Below are 15,979 nucleotides of genomic sequence, written 5' to 3'. Positions count from 1 at the left end.
ATTAACAACAACTCACACCAACAAAGACAAAATATATGGAATCCATATAATAATTAATAAGGAAACTTCGTTTTTTCCTGTAGAGAAGCAATACTAGATCATGTTGTTGTTGCCAACACACCCACCCAAAATTTGGAATCATAAAGCAAATTTTATTATTTTTTTATTATTAGGAATAAGCATGAGAGTAGTTGTAAATGTTTTTTCATAAAACAAAATACTTGCTCATTGTTATATATATTTAATTAAATTAATATATAAAATAGCGGTAATTATTTATGCTGTGAAGATGAATAAAGAAGTCGACATTGCTAATACAACACCATCGAGATGACCGACGATAGAAATATAAACTCAAGGGACATATGATTTCAATTTACTACTGACGCAAACAACTGCTAGCAATTTACATTTATTTCTCAAAATGTGGTAATGTCTAATGAATTGTTTCTAATTGTGGGATCATCCTCTATTTGAAAACTTAACTAATTGGAATAATGATTTATCGATTTCAAATAACACTTACCATGTCATGAGACCATTGATTAATGCAAATTTTGCCAACCAAGAAAAGAAAATAAAAATCTTATAATGAATTTTAAATGTGAACCGGTGCAATGTGGCAATTTCATACAACTATTTATAATTTGTAAATAAAAGTCATTATGATGTACACTGTGAAAGTGAACTTGTAAATACGACCTAGTGTGATTTAAGCGAATACAACACTTTCCAATTTAATTTAATGTAATGTAAATTTATGTGATGTGAAACAGAACTTTTCTTTACAATATTATAAATAACATAAATTATTATTTGAGTGATTGTCTATCTCACATTTTCTCATCAATATTATGAATCTTATTCGGTTTATTTGGAATTGTATGTCATGCCAATATACAGTAATTTTAACTTTACAAATATTAGATATACATTTACACCTACTAATTATTAGAAAATATTTTCTTAGTATTATCTATGTGAGTAGTAAATTGCACAAGCACAGAACATGAAAAAAAAAAACCAAATAAATTAAAACTAACCGTTGTCCAGAAGCAGCTATGAACCGAAAAAATCCAAACCAAGCTATGAAACAAATTGAACTCAATGCAACAAATTCAAACTCAGTAAGTAAAACCAATGAAACTCAATGATTCACATTTTTTTCTAAATAAAAAATACCTACCCCATTTTCTCCTTTAAATAGCTTTCCTTGCCTTCGAACAGTCACCTGCGCCCGAACGGTCACCTACAATCTTCGAACAGTCACCTACAATCTACTGTTGTCCTCTCCTACAATCTCCTGCCATCTCTCCCTTTGTAAATGGTCTTCTGAGGGCCACTCATCACCCTCAGCATGATGCACCTTCCCTTGTTGCATCAAGACACACCCGAGTCCTTTCTAAGATGCATCGCTATAGATAAAAAATCTACCCTCTGCTGACGGAATATTCAACACTGGAGCAGTGAATAGTCATTGCTTCAATTCCTAAAAACTCTGCTCGCATTCACCAGTCCACTTAAACTTTCTATTCTTCCTCGTAAGCTGTGTTAGAGGACCTGATAACCTCGAAAACCCCTCAATGAACCGGTGATATTATCTTGCCAGACCCAAGAAACTTCTAACCTCGTGCACATTCTTTAGTCTCGCCCAATCAACTACCACCTCTTCTTTGCTCGGGTCCACTGAAATTCCCTCCCTAGACACTACATGTCCCAAAAATGCAACTTGTTTCAACCAGAACTTGCATTTCTTAAATTTAGCAAACAACTTTCCTTCTCTCCGCACCTAAAACACTATCCTCAGATGTTCCTCATGGTCCTCTGGTACACCAGTATATCATCAATAAATACTACCACAAACTGGTCCAAATACTGGTGGAAGACCCAGTTCATCAGATCCATAAACACCGCAGGAGCATTTATCAAACCGAACGGCATAACCAAAAACTCGTAATGGCTATACCTGGTCTGAAAAGCTGTCTTTGGTACATCCTTTGATTTAACCTTCACCTGATGATACCTAGATTGCAGATCGATCTTGAAGAAAACATGTGTGCCTTTTAGCTAGTCAAACAAATCGTCTATACGAGGTAACTGGTACTTGTTCTTCACTGTTACCTTATTAATTTCTTTGTAGTCGATGCACACTCTCATTGACCCATCCTTCTTCTTTACAAACAACACTGGTGCTCCCCAGGTTGATACGCTCAATCTAATAAATCCCTTGCCAAGTAGTTCCTGCAACTGCTCCTTTAGCTCCTTTAATTCCATTGGAGCCATTCTGTATGGAGTCTTAGAAATGGGTGCTGACCCTAGATTTAATTCAATGGAAAATTCAACCTCACGATCATGAGGCAATCTCGATAAGTCCTCAGGAAAAACATCTGAGAACTCTTTTATTATTGGGATATCCTCCAATTTAAGTCCCTCCTTCAGTGCTTCTTTTACAAATGCAAGGTACCTCTGGCCGCCTTCCAAAAGTAACCTCTTTGCCTGAATTTATGAAAGGATCCGTGGTGCAGAGTGCATACACTTCCCGACGAATTTAAACTCCTACTTCTCTAGAGGTCTAAACACTACCTCCTTTTTGTGGCAGTCAATACTCTCGTAGATGGATGCTAGCCAATCCATCTCCAAAATAATGTCCAACTCATGCATGTAAAAAATAATTACACTAGCAGGCAACCTTCTTCCCTGAATCTCCACTGGGTGATCCTTGATCACATTGTTACACACTACTGCCGACCCTGTCGATGTGACCACTTCTAACTCAGCATCTAACAGTTGTGTTTCTACACTGCACAGCTTAATAAATTCTCGAGACACAAAAGAGTGTGTCACACCTAAATCAAAGAGCATAACAGCTTTATTTGAAAGCACATAAATGTTACATGTAACCATATCTCCTGCGTGCTCGGTGCCACTTGGAGTCATAGAATACACCTGCGCCTAGGTCGTGCCTCTCTAGTAGTTCCCACGCAGTGCTTGGTTACCTCTTTGAGGCTAATGAGGTGTAGCTGCATTGGATGCTATTCCCCGAAAATCACGAGCAGTGTGACCAGATTTGCCACACCTACATAAGACATTCCTCTTCCTCCAGCACTCCCCAAATGCCTTTTGTCACAAGTAGGGAAAATAGGGTGTAATGGGGTACCCTGAAATGCCCCACGACTCGTCTCCTGTCTCTGGCCTCCACTGTTTCCATACCTCCTCCAAGGACCTTGCCGCACATTTGTATGTAAACTGGAAAGCATAGGCCTCTTTTTCAGGTTTGCTACCCTCTCGCCCTCCTAAATACTAGCCTCAACTGACATGGCCTTGTCCACCAACTTAAAAAAATTTAGAACCATCAACACCACCACCTATGCGCATATTCCCTGCCTCAAACCCTTTTCAAACTTTCGAGCCTTCTTCGCCTTGTTCGGGATCATGTATGGAGCGAAGCGGGATAGCTCCAGAAACTTAACCACGTACTACTGTATGGTCAAGTGTCCTTGCCTCAGATTTAGGAACTCCTCCGCCTTAGCCTCTCGGGTGGCAGTAGGGAAGTATTTTTCAAAGAAAACCTCCCTAAAACGGCTCCAGGTAATAGTCGCAGGTCCTGGCTGCTGTTCTTCCACCAACTTTGCCGATCTCCACCACCTCTTTGCTTCCCCTATCAATATATAAGTAGCGTACCACACCTTCTATTCCTCTATGCACTGCAGCACATCTAGTAATTCCTCTATCTCCTGAACCCAACCTTTAGCTACGATCGTGTTCGCCCCTCTAGCAAATGCATGCGGACTCGCTCAAGTAAACTGCTAAAAAGTGCAACCCCGATCAACCGACGACTGATCCTGCTCTCTAGAGCCCCTTCAGTTTTCCTTTCTAGCATGCTGCACTATACATCACAGCACTGTTGAGGCATCCACATCATCCTCACTAGAAGTATCCACGTGATTATCCCCTCCAGCTACGATGTCCTTCCCCTTGGAATCCATCCTAAAGATAGGATAGAAACCAACTTAGAAATTCCACATTTATCATGGTTGATGCAAGTATGGAACGACAAAATAATATAATATTTGAGTTTGCAGTTAAAGGAATCATTTACACAATCCTGTTATAAAACCGTCAAGGTATCAGCCTCTAATCACAACTCCGGGACTAAACACTTACTCACCCGACCTAACATTCCTACTTAAGTTTCCAAGTTCCAATCTCTCCACCCAGAAATGAAACCATCCATGGATTTACCATGGTTTTCCTGAAATCGTCATTCCAGGAAAAACATAGAAGACCATCAGCGTATCTCTGCTTCTAAGCTTCCAGATCAAGACTCGCTTAATCTACTCATTCCTATCCTTAACTTATCTAAACCTATACTCTGGTAATTATCAACTGTCAAAGTCTGCAGAACCTAGCAATCCTAGGCTCTGATACCACCTATAACGCCCCGACCCACCATATGGGGCCTGGGGTGCTACTTTAGTGACATCTACGTACCTTGTAGAGACCTACAAAATTTATTTATGAAAAATAATAAAGGAAAGAGAAAGGAAAAGAATAAGAAAGGGGAAGGAAATTTAAAAAGGGGCATCAACAGGGATTCTTCGACGAACCCAGAGTCTTCATCGATGAATGTCCTTCTAGGTCTCGTCGACGAAGTACACGTGTCTCGTCGACGAGAAGATACTGAAAGTCAGGGAATTTCAAAGAAATTAAGGTTCATTGACAAACCAACCTCCTTGTCGACGAAGTATCTTCATTGGCTCATTGAAGAATCACTTTAACTTGTTGACGAAGCCTAGCCTACAAATAGGCAAACCGTCATTTTCAGCGTGATTTTTCTCTTCTCTCTCTCTATAGGTTCGACTAGCCCACCTTCTCTCTTCATTTCTCGCTCTGTTTAAACTCATTTTAACGATTAGAAGCTACCACGGGGCTCGTGAGGAGATTCTTTACAATTTAGCCGGAGCAGATTGTTGATTTGGAGTCCTTGGGCACCACTTCAAAATCAGGGTAAGTAAGGTATTTTAGGGATTAAGTGTTTATTTGGAGTATATAGGGCCTAAGAAGTGCTAAATGAGAAATATTCTTGGGTGTTAAGTTGAATAATTTGGGGAAAATGTGAATTTCAGGATTTTGAGTTTCGAATGCCGCAGGCATAAGATTTGGGTTTTAACAGGCCTCTCAGTAAGTCGGGTAAAGGGAATAAATTATAACAGTTATTTTGAAAACTATTGGTTAAATTAATACGTGAAAATAAGAATATAATATTTTTCCTGAAATTATTATGATACGAATATCAGATAAAATTGTGTGGCATATGAGTCATACTGAATTGTAATTTTTTGGGATTTGAAATATATGAAATGATGAATTATGTTATACCAACATGTAATTTACTGGGAAGTGATGGAATATGAAATATGAATATAGAAATGTTTTCTATAATAAATGGGGAAATATGAAATGATGATATGTTTTATTGAGAAATGTTGAAATACGCGAAATGAGATATATACTATTATGAAAATGGAATGTGTATTGAAAAGATGAGAAAGAAACAGGAAATGATGAGAATATTGAAATGTGATATATACCATTATGAGATGAGATATGAATACTGAAAATGTGAATATGAAAATGAGAATATTTCAATGTGAATACTGAAATGTAAATGTTGAAATGTGAATACTGGAATGTGAATATTGACTTCCGTTGTTAAGGCTGTTTGTATGACTATTTACCTGACACCCACTTTGGGTCGGGTTATGTTTATATGGTATCAGAGTTTTTTACGTGGTCGATGTTTGATTAATATATATATATTTATTGGAGAAAAAAATTGTATGAAAATTGGGGCGTAACATACCTGATACCATATTCATTATATAAATGCAGCGGAAATAAATAAAACATTCTCCAAAATCCATTACCAGAGTTCTAAACTGCTAACATATATAAAAGTCTCCCGATATCCATATTACATTCCAACCAAAAGAAAGAAAGCTGACTTAATCCATATGACCATATTACATATTCAGGGTTCCAAACAAAACTTTAAATACATTAGGGTTCTTATAGACATTCACACAAAAAGAACTAGCTATCACCCCGCCCCGGAGCTGGTTAAGCTCGATCTCAATATGGTCCCAAAAAATGATAAATTGTATATTGGGGTGAGACACCTCTCAGTAAGATGGATCAAATTAATATCAGGGTGTGGCCAACATTAATTTAAATAAACATATATATATATATATATATATATATATATATATATATATATATATATTACCCAAATTATTAAATCTGATAAACATAGCATTTGTATATCATACTCACACCTACATAGTTAAAAATACACTTCCACGATACCACCTATAAATCAGTTTAATAAATATCACCATTCAAATAAATTAACATATATATATATATATATATATATATATATATATATGTAAAAATACTCCCTGGGTCCAACGACATGCTTAACCCCCATGACGGGTTGTGCGACCCAGAGGCTAGAATTAGCCTGGGTGATCAGCCCAAAACTAACTCAAAGTACCCATCTACAAGTGTGTCTACAGGCATCTGCAACCCTGTTGCAAGTCCGATTGCCTTATATAAATCCACCCTTATGTACGTCAATCGGCTACTGAGACCACCCTACACTTTCACTACAGTGTGGGCACACATGGCCAAATATTCCCCTAGCTACGATATCGTGCTCACAATACAATAGGTCCTCAAGGTTTTCAAAACCATATCATGCATTTTTAAATAATAAAATAGTAGTATAAATATATGTTTCAAAATCCAGTATAAATCCGTCATATCAATTATGACTCTTAGCCGCCAATAAAGAACTGAGCTCTTAGTCGTCATATAAAAACCCAGTATTTTACACAAGCAGTTTCAGTATGATTCACAAACAGTTTCAGTATTTCACAACTATTTCCATATCTGGTTACTACAATAAACCATACCAATTATTCACCTACCACACAATTTCTATATTTGAACATAACCCGATAAACAATTAAGAAACACAATATTTTAAATACATATGAGAAAACAAGCTTTCCACCGTTCGTATTATTCAAAATACCATACCATATATCCTATATTTGCAAAAATCCATTTTGAACGGTCGATTTTCGAAATAATCCTGGAAATCAAGTATACATATATATAAAGTAGTTTAATCGGTTCAACTGTAATAAAAACCCGACTTAATTTAATTCCCTTACATGTTTACCGAGCTAACACCAAACCCACGGTGCTATGGAGCTCAAAAACCTTAAAACCACATTTTCCCAATTCCATCAGGTCAACCCCAAAATTATAATTTCTTTAATATTCCTAGGCTCGCAAAATTCCCAATAACTATTTTAACATTTCTTAAGCCTATAAACTACAAATAAATAATTAAATTCTCAAAAACTACAAATTTGTTTAATTCCCTAAACCTTACCTTAGTTTTAGAGTGGTACTTAAGAAACCCAAATTGAAAATTCACTCCGATTAAAATGACAACGATCGAGGTTAGGACCCCATGGTGGTGTTCAATCGTCAATTTGACTAAAGATTTAAGGAAAAATTGAGGAAAGGAAAAGGATTTGCCTTACACTAGGAGTGGTACGTACGTCGCTCCTACGACAAATTCACTCCGGTAGGAATGTCAGTGGCGGAGAATGGAACCCAGGGGTATTTTCCGTTCTCTGATCAACCAAGTATTCATTGAAAAAAATGAGAAGAGAGAGACAAGAGCAATGAAGAGAGAGCGAGAGAGAGAGAGTTGGTATAGAGGAGCGTGAGCTCTCTGTTCTGGGGTGCCTTCCAATTTCATTTGAAATTGGATTATCGGGAAAGTGGGCAAGCTTACTTCTTAAGCTTTCTTATATCATTTCCTTATTTACTTATATATATATATATATATATATATATATATATATATATATATTTATATTTACACTTCCATGCATATAAATTTCTGGGGCGCTACACAGTTGGTACGTACTATTCATCCTAGGCCTTTTGATTTGTTGGTTGCTATTGAAAATATAGAAGATGGCTGAAACTAGTGCAGCAGTAGAAGAAACTCTGTCCACACGAACTCCAACCCCAACGGCTTTGACAACATCGTCAAAGACAATAGCTAATGCTCGGTTTAAGGTGGAGAAATTTGATAGTACCAATAATTTTGGTATACGACAATGTGAGGTGAGGGACATCCTATATTAGTAAGAATTATATATTGCTTTGGATGATAAATCATTGGATATGGGTGACAAAGATTGGGAAAAGATCAATCATCAGGCATGTGGTACAATTTGTGTGTGTCTCGTTAAAAATAAGAAATATTGTGTTATGAGGGACATCTACAAAGAAATTGTGGAAGACAAGTGGAGAAGTGTGATGAAGGAAGAAATGCAGTCTCTTCATCAGAATCAGACTTGGGAGCTAGCCCAACTGCCCAAGGGTAAGAAAGTAATTGGTTGCAAATGGGTTTATGTAAAGAAAGAAGAATTTCCAGATGTAAATAATATTCGCTTGAAAGTTAGATTGGTAGCTAAGGGCTATGCACAAAAGGAATGCATTGATTATAATGAGGTATTTTTTCCAATTGTTAAACATTCTCCAATCGAATTTTGTTGGCTTTGGTAGCACAATTTGATCTTGAACTAGTTTGGTTCGATGTAAAAACTGCATTTTTACGTGGTGATTTGGAAGAGGAAATCTATATGACTCTACTAGATAGATTTCAGGTTGCTGGAAAAAAAAATTGGGTATGTAAACTTGGGAAATCATTGTATGGTTTAAAACAGTCTCCAAGATAATGGTGCAAACGATTTCATCAGTTTATGATGGGCTACAAGTACATCAGATATAAACATGATTATTGTGTTTATTTTCACAGACTACAAAATGGATCTTTTATATATTTAGTCTTGTATATTGATGATATGTTGATAGCTTCAAGGAACAGGGAAGAAATCAACAAGTTGAAAAGTTAGTTAAATCAAGAGTTTGAGATGAAAGATCTTGGTGAAGCAAAAAAGATACTTGGCATGGAGATTCATAGAGACAGAATGAGAGGAAGAGTTAGTTTGTCTCAGAAACAGTATTTGAATAAGGTAGTACAGAGTTTTGGCATGTCTGAGCAATTAAAACTAGTAAGCACTCCTCTTGCTCCTCATTTCAAACTTAGTGCAGCATTATCTTCTAAATGAGACGAGGAACGTAAGTATATGTCACAAGTTCCTTATGCAAGTGTTGTTGGTAGTCTGATGTATGCAATGGTTTGTACTAGACCTGATATTTCACAAGTTGTTAGTATGGTGAGCAGGTATATACATGATCCGGGTAAAGGACATTGGCAAGCTATGAAATGGATTTTGAGATATATTAAGAATACGATTGATGTTGGTATAGTATTTGAGAAAAATAATACTATTGATCAATGGGTTGTTGGATATGTGGATTCTGATTTTGCAGGTGATCTGGATAAACGTCGATCAACTAGTGGATATTTTTTACATTTGCTAATGGTCTAGTGAACTGGAGGTCTACCTTACATTCTACCATTGCCTTGTCTACAATAGAAGTAGAGTACATGGAAGCTTCTAAGGCTGTTAAGGAAGCTATTTGGTTGCAGGGTTTACTTAAAAATTTGGGAGTTATTTAGAAGCACATTGTTGTGTTCTGTGATAGCCAAAGTGTTATTCATTTAGCAAAGAACCAAGTCTATCACGCACGAACAAAGCACATCGATGTTCGGTTTCATTTTATATGGAATATTATTGATGGAGGCAAGATACTTCTTCTAAAGATTGCTACAGTTGAAAATCTGGCAGATATGTTAACTAAGATTGTGACAACAATCAAGTTCAAACATTATTTGGACTTGATCAATATCCTATAAGTTTAAATATTTTTGGAAGGCGCCAATAATGTGGAACTCCAGAAAATATTGGTGATTGAAAAATTTGTTGAATTTATTGTCAAGGTGGAGATTTTTTGTTTTTTGTCCCACATTGGTAGAAAATTTGTTTTGAATTTTTTTTTGTTTGTCCCACATTGGTGAGACGTGTTTTTTGGACTTGAGGTTGAAACTATATAAAGAGTTCAACTCTCCATTTGTAAAACACACCTCAAAGTTGTACTTTGTCAAGAAGTAGTGGATTGATTGTCGGTGCCCGAGGATGTAGGTAATTCTATACCGAACCTCGTTTAATTCTTGTCTTGTTCTTTTTACTGTCTTTTATTATTATTTTTTTGCATTTGCTTTAGTTCTTTATATTTTCAAGAACATTAGTTGTAGTATTGGTGTTTGACACAAGTGGGGTGCCCGACACAACAATAAGATCATGTGACGGTATATTTCTTTATCAATCACATTATATTGAGAATATTTTGAATAACTATAACTGCGATAAATGTAAGCATGTTTCTACTCCTTTTCGATTCAGGTAATCACTTATTTCCAATTAAGAGTGAAAATGAAGTGATTAATCAATAGGAATAGAATAGCGTTATTGGTAGCCTAAGATATGCATCCGATTTAACTAGACCTAACATTACATATGCAATAGGAGTACTTAGTAGATTTTCTAACAAGCTAGGTATAGAACATTGGAATGCTCTTAAGCATATAATGAAATATTTAGTTAGTACCAAAAGTTACGAACTTTTTTTTTTTTACTAAGTATCCTAACAGTACTTGAAGGTTTTTGTGACGTCAATTGGAATAGTTTGTCAGGTGATTCCCTCTCTACCATTGATTATATTTTTACTTTAGGTGGTAGTGCTATTTGTTATAAATTTAAATAACAAAACAATAATTACTAACTCAATTATGGACGTTGAGCTAATTGTTTTAGCATCAGCTAGTGAGGAAGCAAGTTGGTTGAGAGATGTGTTATATGAAATTTCATTTTGAGAAAAGCCAATACCACCTATCCTAATTAGTTATTATAGCGCTGATGCAATTGGTGGTAAAGTGAATAACCAATATTATAGCAATAAATATATACCTATAAGAAGGAAACATAGTACTATGAGACCATATTAAGTAATGACATCACTAATGTGAATTATATAAGATCTACTGAGATCTTGCAGATCCATTAACTAAGACCTTAGCAAGAGAAAAGGTCTGGAAAACATCGAGGGGGATGGGGTGGAAACCCATAAAATCATTAACCACATATGAGGATACCCAACCTAAGGACCAAAGATCCTATAATTAGGTTCAATGGGAAGAACAAATGATATGGTAGTTGTAGGAAATGCATAATTATCTTAAACTCATCCTTAAGGTGTAAGTGCATTTATTTTGTAATGGGGAAGATTGAGTTTAAAAACTTTTATTGATAATTTACATCTCTTATAAGTGGGGTTTTAGAGTTACAAAATCACCCTTGACAGATTTCACCAATGTGAGCATAAAATGTGTGGTCGCTCTCAATGAAAATCAAGGTTATTCTCAAATATGCTCATGAAATTGGGATTAGCACAAGGACAAAATGTGCTGACTATTAAAGCTCAAGTCAACATCCGGATTATTATATATGAGCAGTAACACTCTATTTCTTTTAAGTAGTCATAGTCAAGTCTGAGATTACTACTGACTTTGGAGTAAAAATTATTGTTCACTAAGTGAAGGTTTAATGTAGAGTACACCCTCATTATGCATGATTATCCCTCTTTGGCGGTTAAACTGTCTACATACATGTTACATACATAATATACATGTTTCATACATAATATTAAAATAAGGGGAAATTGTTAGTTTACTTTAAAATTACACTATCAAAGTTGATTCATCATTTTAGAAAGGGCATGAACCCTGATGATAGACATCTATTTTATTGAGTCTTTGGGATAGGCATGTACCTTGGAGTCATACATCTATTTAATTAAGTCTTTGAAAGTGATATATACCTTAAAATTAGATATCTATTTATTGAGTTTTTATTTTTTTTTTGTGTTTCTTAAATTCAAGATATTAAGTGTACCTTGATTTTAGGTCTTGTGTGCCTATAAACAGACCCTAAGTATTGGCTCTAAACATAGTCTCTGCACACAGTTCTCTTCACAACACTCTCATCTTACTATTCTATCATTCGAGTATAGAGAGTTTAATAACTTAAAAAAAAAAAAAAGTGTTCGTTTGTAGAGCTTTGGACTCTTCTACTTATGCAAAATTAGAGAGAGACATACAATTCAAATCAAGTTATTGTATAAGGGAAACAAGTTAAAGAGAAACTCTACTGCACCAGTTCATGAGCTAAGCCAAGAAAATTACGGAGAATTTGTATCTCCTTAAAGTGAGCGAGATATCTATGTCTCAGCATTATTGTAACTCGTGTTTGTACTTAATTAGTTCATGAGTTTTTTTTTCTTATATTTGTACTATATTCCTAACACCTAGTATTTTTTCTTATGGGCTCATGTAATAGAAGAATTGTAAAGACTTGGTTTGGTGCAAGGCCAAACCGTCGACGATTTTGAGTTGCCACAGCCAGGTAAGGGTAAAACAGTAGAAATGGTTTAGTTAAAAAGGTCAAATCGTCGTCAACGATTTCAAGGAAACCGTCAACGGTTTCCCCTGCACTAGCATACCTATATAAAGGGTTTAAGATCATTTTATTTGTTAAAAATTAAATTCTCTCTCTCTCTCTCTCTTTGATTTTTGGCCCGATTTTAGCCCAAATCGAAGGACAAAAGTGTTTTCGGGATCCCGACGATGATTTTCTACAATTTAATCGAAGCGGATTTATGAAACAGGCATTTTGGGCATCACTTCAAAACTAGGGTAAGAAAATTGTTTTTAAAGTTTAGTTAGTTGTTGGAAGTATGTGGGCCTAGGAATTGTTTTTAAAGTTTAGTTAGTTGTTGGAAGTATGTGAGCCTAGGAATGTTAAATGGCTGTTATTCTAGGGTTGAATTAATTAAATTAAGGTTTATGGATACAGGGCCTTGTGTGTACGTCGCAGGCACGATTTTAGGATCCCTGCAGACATTTTCTCCAAGAAACAGATAAGGGGATAGATTATGTCAGGTATTTTAGGAAATTTACAGATTTGAAATACAGTGTTTGATTATAGAAAATATTTATATGATTTTATTTCTGGACATTCAGGAATATGAGAGTGAAATTTATGAATTGTTGTATGATTTCGGAAATCTGATATTTGAACTGAGTAAACTCTAGAAACAGAATTAATATCATTTTTCATCAAAAATATGTTTTCCCAGACAGTTAGTATATTATAGGGCAACACTCACTCGTGTGGCATGAATGTGATTATTTTACAGTATGTATAAACATACTAGAATATTTTATGCTTATATAGAACAAATGCAGTTTGATAATGATTTTCAGAATGACACAGACATCATAGAAAATATGATATTATATAGTATACTATTACAGATTAGCCGACCTAGTGCTGTGATATTTCAGCCGACCTAGTGCCGTGACAGCTCAGCCGACTCAGTGTTGTGATTAGATATATATATATAATAGTTTGTTTAGAAATTTTAATATGATAGATTTTACACAGAAACATGAAACGAGTTATGTTATAGTTATTTATGAAAAGTACTATATGATAGCAGAACCCTGATAGCTTAGTTTAGTTTCAGAGCACGGTATCGTAACTATCAGTTCATATTAATGTCACCACACGTCTCAAATAAAGTGTTGGTGATTGGATAGTTGATTGAGCCCAAAGAAAAATAGTGTGCCCACCTTGGTAGTCTAGACCAAGCTGGGCAGGTCAATCGTACTTATAGATGAGTCAATTTTGGTTTAGCATGGTAAGCCAACCATTGTTAGGTCCTGCCTACGAGCTGCACAACCCAATCATATGGAGGTAATACATGATATCAGCTAATTATCTATCCAGTGAAAAATTTTAGTATTATACAATTATAGCAGATGATTTACATGTTTTTAATAATTTATTATAACATAGTATGTTTATGTCGAAAATATAATTTCTCCAAACTAACATAAATATGAGTACCGTTTTACTTGATTTATCATATACGGATAATTATATTACAGTAAATTATGTATAGCATATACTTATGATACACAATAGAACTCTTGTTGCCACACACTGATGATAATCTATCCCACTTACTGAGAGGTGTCTCACCCCAGAATTCAACATTTCCTGAGATCCAAACATGTGAGCGGAGCGAGCTCCGAGGTAGAGGAGGTGTTGGTACAGTCCTTGATTCAGGGTAAGTGTTGAGCAGAGAGATGTGTTTTGTATAATTCCTAGGACATTTTATGGCTTTTGGAGATGCACATGTACATTTATGGAGGTAGTAGAATTCTGGTATTGTATATAAGGTTCAGGTATATTATGTTTTCCGTTACATAGATAGTATGTATTTATGAACAGGTATCCCCAGTACCCACTTTGGGTTCGAGATGACATTGTGAATGTTATAATTGGTATCAGAATAATTTTATATTTTTAGCAGCATGGAAAAAAAATATAATAACAGAATTTTTGAGTCGTGACAAGAATGGTGGAGGAAGGTCCCACCTGCTTTAGCTATCCTCTTCCTCTCATATGAGTTTGTGATGTCACAAGCATGTAAATTTTAGCTTTCTTCATTTTGAAATCCCCTTTTTTTTTTTTAGAGGGGGAGGGATGCATCAGAGGATTGTGCAACACTTTTTTTTTAATCACAAATAGTTCCATTCAACATCTAGTTCTTACATCATTTGACCATCCTCACAAATATTAGAACAAAAACTGTTGAAATGTCATCAAACAATGACAAATAGTCAATTTTTTTTGTCACATCCACTCAATAGACAATACATTAATTACTACATACTCCTGTGTTTACTACAATTAGTATCATCTCCAGAACAGTTGAAAAAACATTTCAGCCTCAAATCACTGACCCAACCAAAAAGTGTAGCCGTGGGACAAATGCCCTATAATAAAACAAAAGCCCTGCCAAGAGGAACCCTCAGTGCAGTAGAACAGTTGGAAAAACAACTCTGTTTCTGTCAAATACAGCAGCTCTCGGATGGTGAAAACATTTCATGACTCAGGACCACCCATTCAAGAAAACAATGCTGGCTTGGCTAATGCCCACAAAGAAATGAACCAAAAAATTATTTGTTCTCTGAAAGAAGAACCTGCAGTCTGTAAATCAGTAGGAAGAGAGCCCGTCTTGAGATATTCTTCTCTCAACAACACCTACTCTCCCAGGAGGCCACAGAATACGAGTGACCTTTCCACGAATTAAACCCAAAGGAATTGGACCAAAAGATCTTGAATCCATGCTAGAAGCTGAATTATCTCCCTCTACCCAACAGTGCCCCTCTGGAATCTTCAGTGCATCATATGAATTAGGGATTTTGATCCAGTCACCAGGCAGGGCAATTATTCTTTTTGTGTGTTTCTCCTTGTAATTAGTTGGGGAGCAGGAAACTACCACATCACCATGTGAAAACTTATACTTTTCAAGGCAAAATTTCTCCACCAGAACATAGTCATCAGAAAAAGATCCCATAGAACTAGTGCTTCTTGGATTAAATGTGGGTGACATAGAAAGACCCCGAACATGGCCCATACTCGCATACCGATCTGAAATGGTCAAGGTCACGAGCCCAACAGTGAAATACCTCTTAGCCAAGTTCCATAGAAAATTTTGAGACCCCATTTCAAAATTTCCGGAACAACAAAAGTGGGGCGCTGCAGGGACTGAGTATGGATCGCCGGAGGTCCAGCGGCAGACGGAGATGACGACGGTGGTTGGAGGCTAAGCAGGGGGCGTCGTGGGGACTGGGCAGTGAATGGAACAGAGGCTGGCTTCACGGTGGATGGCCGGAGCAGAGGGTGAGGTTGCAGCAGCTGGGAGTCTGGGAGTTGCTGTGCTCGGCTCGGGAATCTCCGGGGACTGCCTGGTGCTCTGTGTGGAGTTGCAGGGAAGGCAGAGGAGT

At 36.2% G+C, this 15,979-nt stretch overlaps 1 protein-coding gene across 1 annotated transcript; it reads right to left on the bottom strand.

Moving 5' to 3' along the window:
* Window positions 1–15,186: 15,186 nt before the first annotated feature.
* LOC131155777 (uncharacterized) lies at window positions 15,187–15,699 on the bottom strand. Its single transcript, XM_058109172.1, has one exon. The coding sequence runs from the start codon at window positions 15,697–15,699 to the stop codon at window positions 15,187–15,189; it is 513 nt and encodes a 170-aa protein (XP_057965155.1).
* Window positions 15,700–15,979: the final 280 nt, after the last annotated feature.

The sequence above is a fragment of the Malania oleifera genome, chromosome 5 (genome assembly GCF_029873635.1).
Source record: "Malania oleifera isolate guangnan ecotype guangnan chromosome 5, ASM2987363v1, whole genome shotgun sequence".
Lineage (NCBI taxonomy): Eukaryota > Viridiplantae > Streptophyta > Magnoliopsida > Santalales > Ximeniaceae > Malania > Malania oleifera.
This window is presented reverse-complemented; position numbering and strand designations above follow the sequence as displayed.

Excerpts from the sequence above, each read along its gene's own strand:
- LOC131155777 (XM_058109172.1), bottom strand. The coding sequence starts at position 15,699 with ATGGGGTCTCAAAATTTTCTATGGAACTTGGCTAAGAGGTATTTCACT.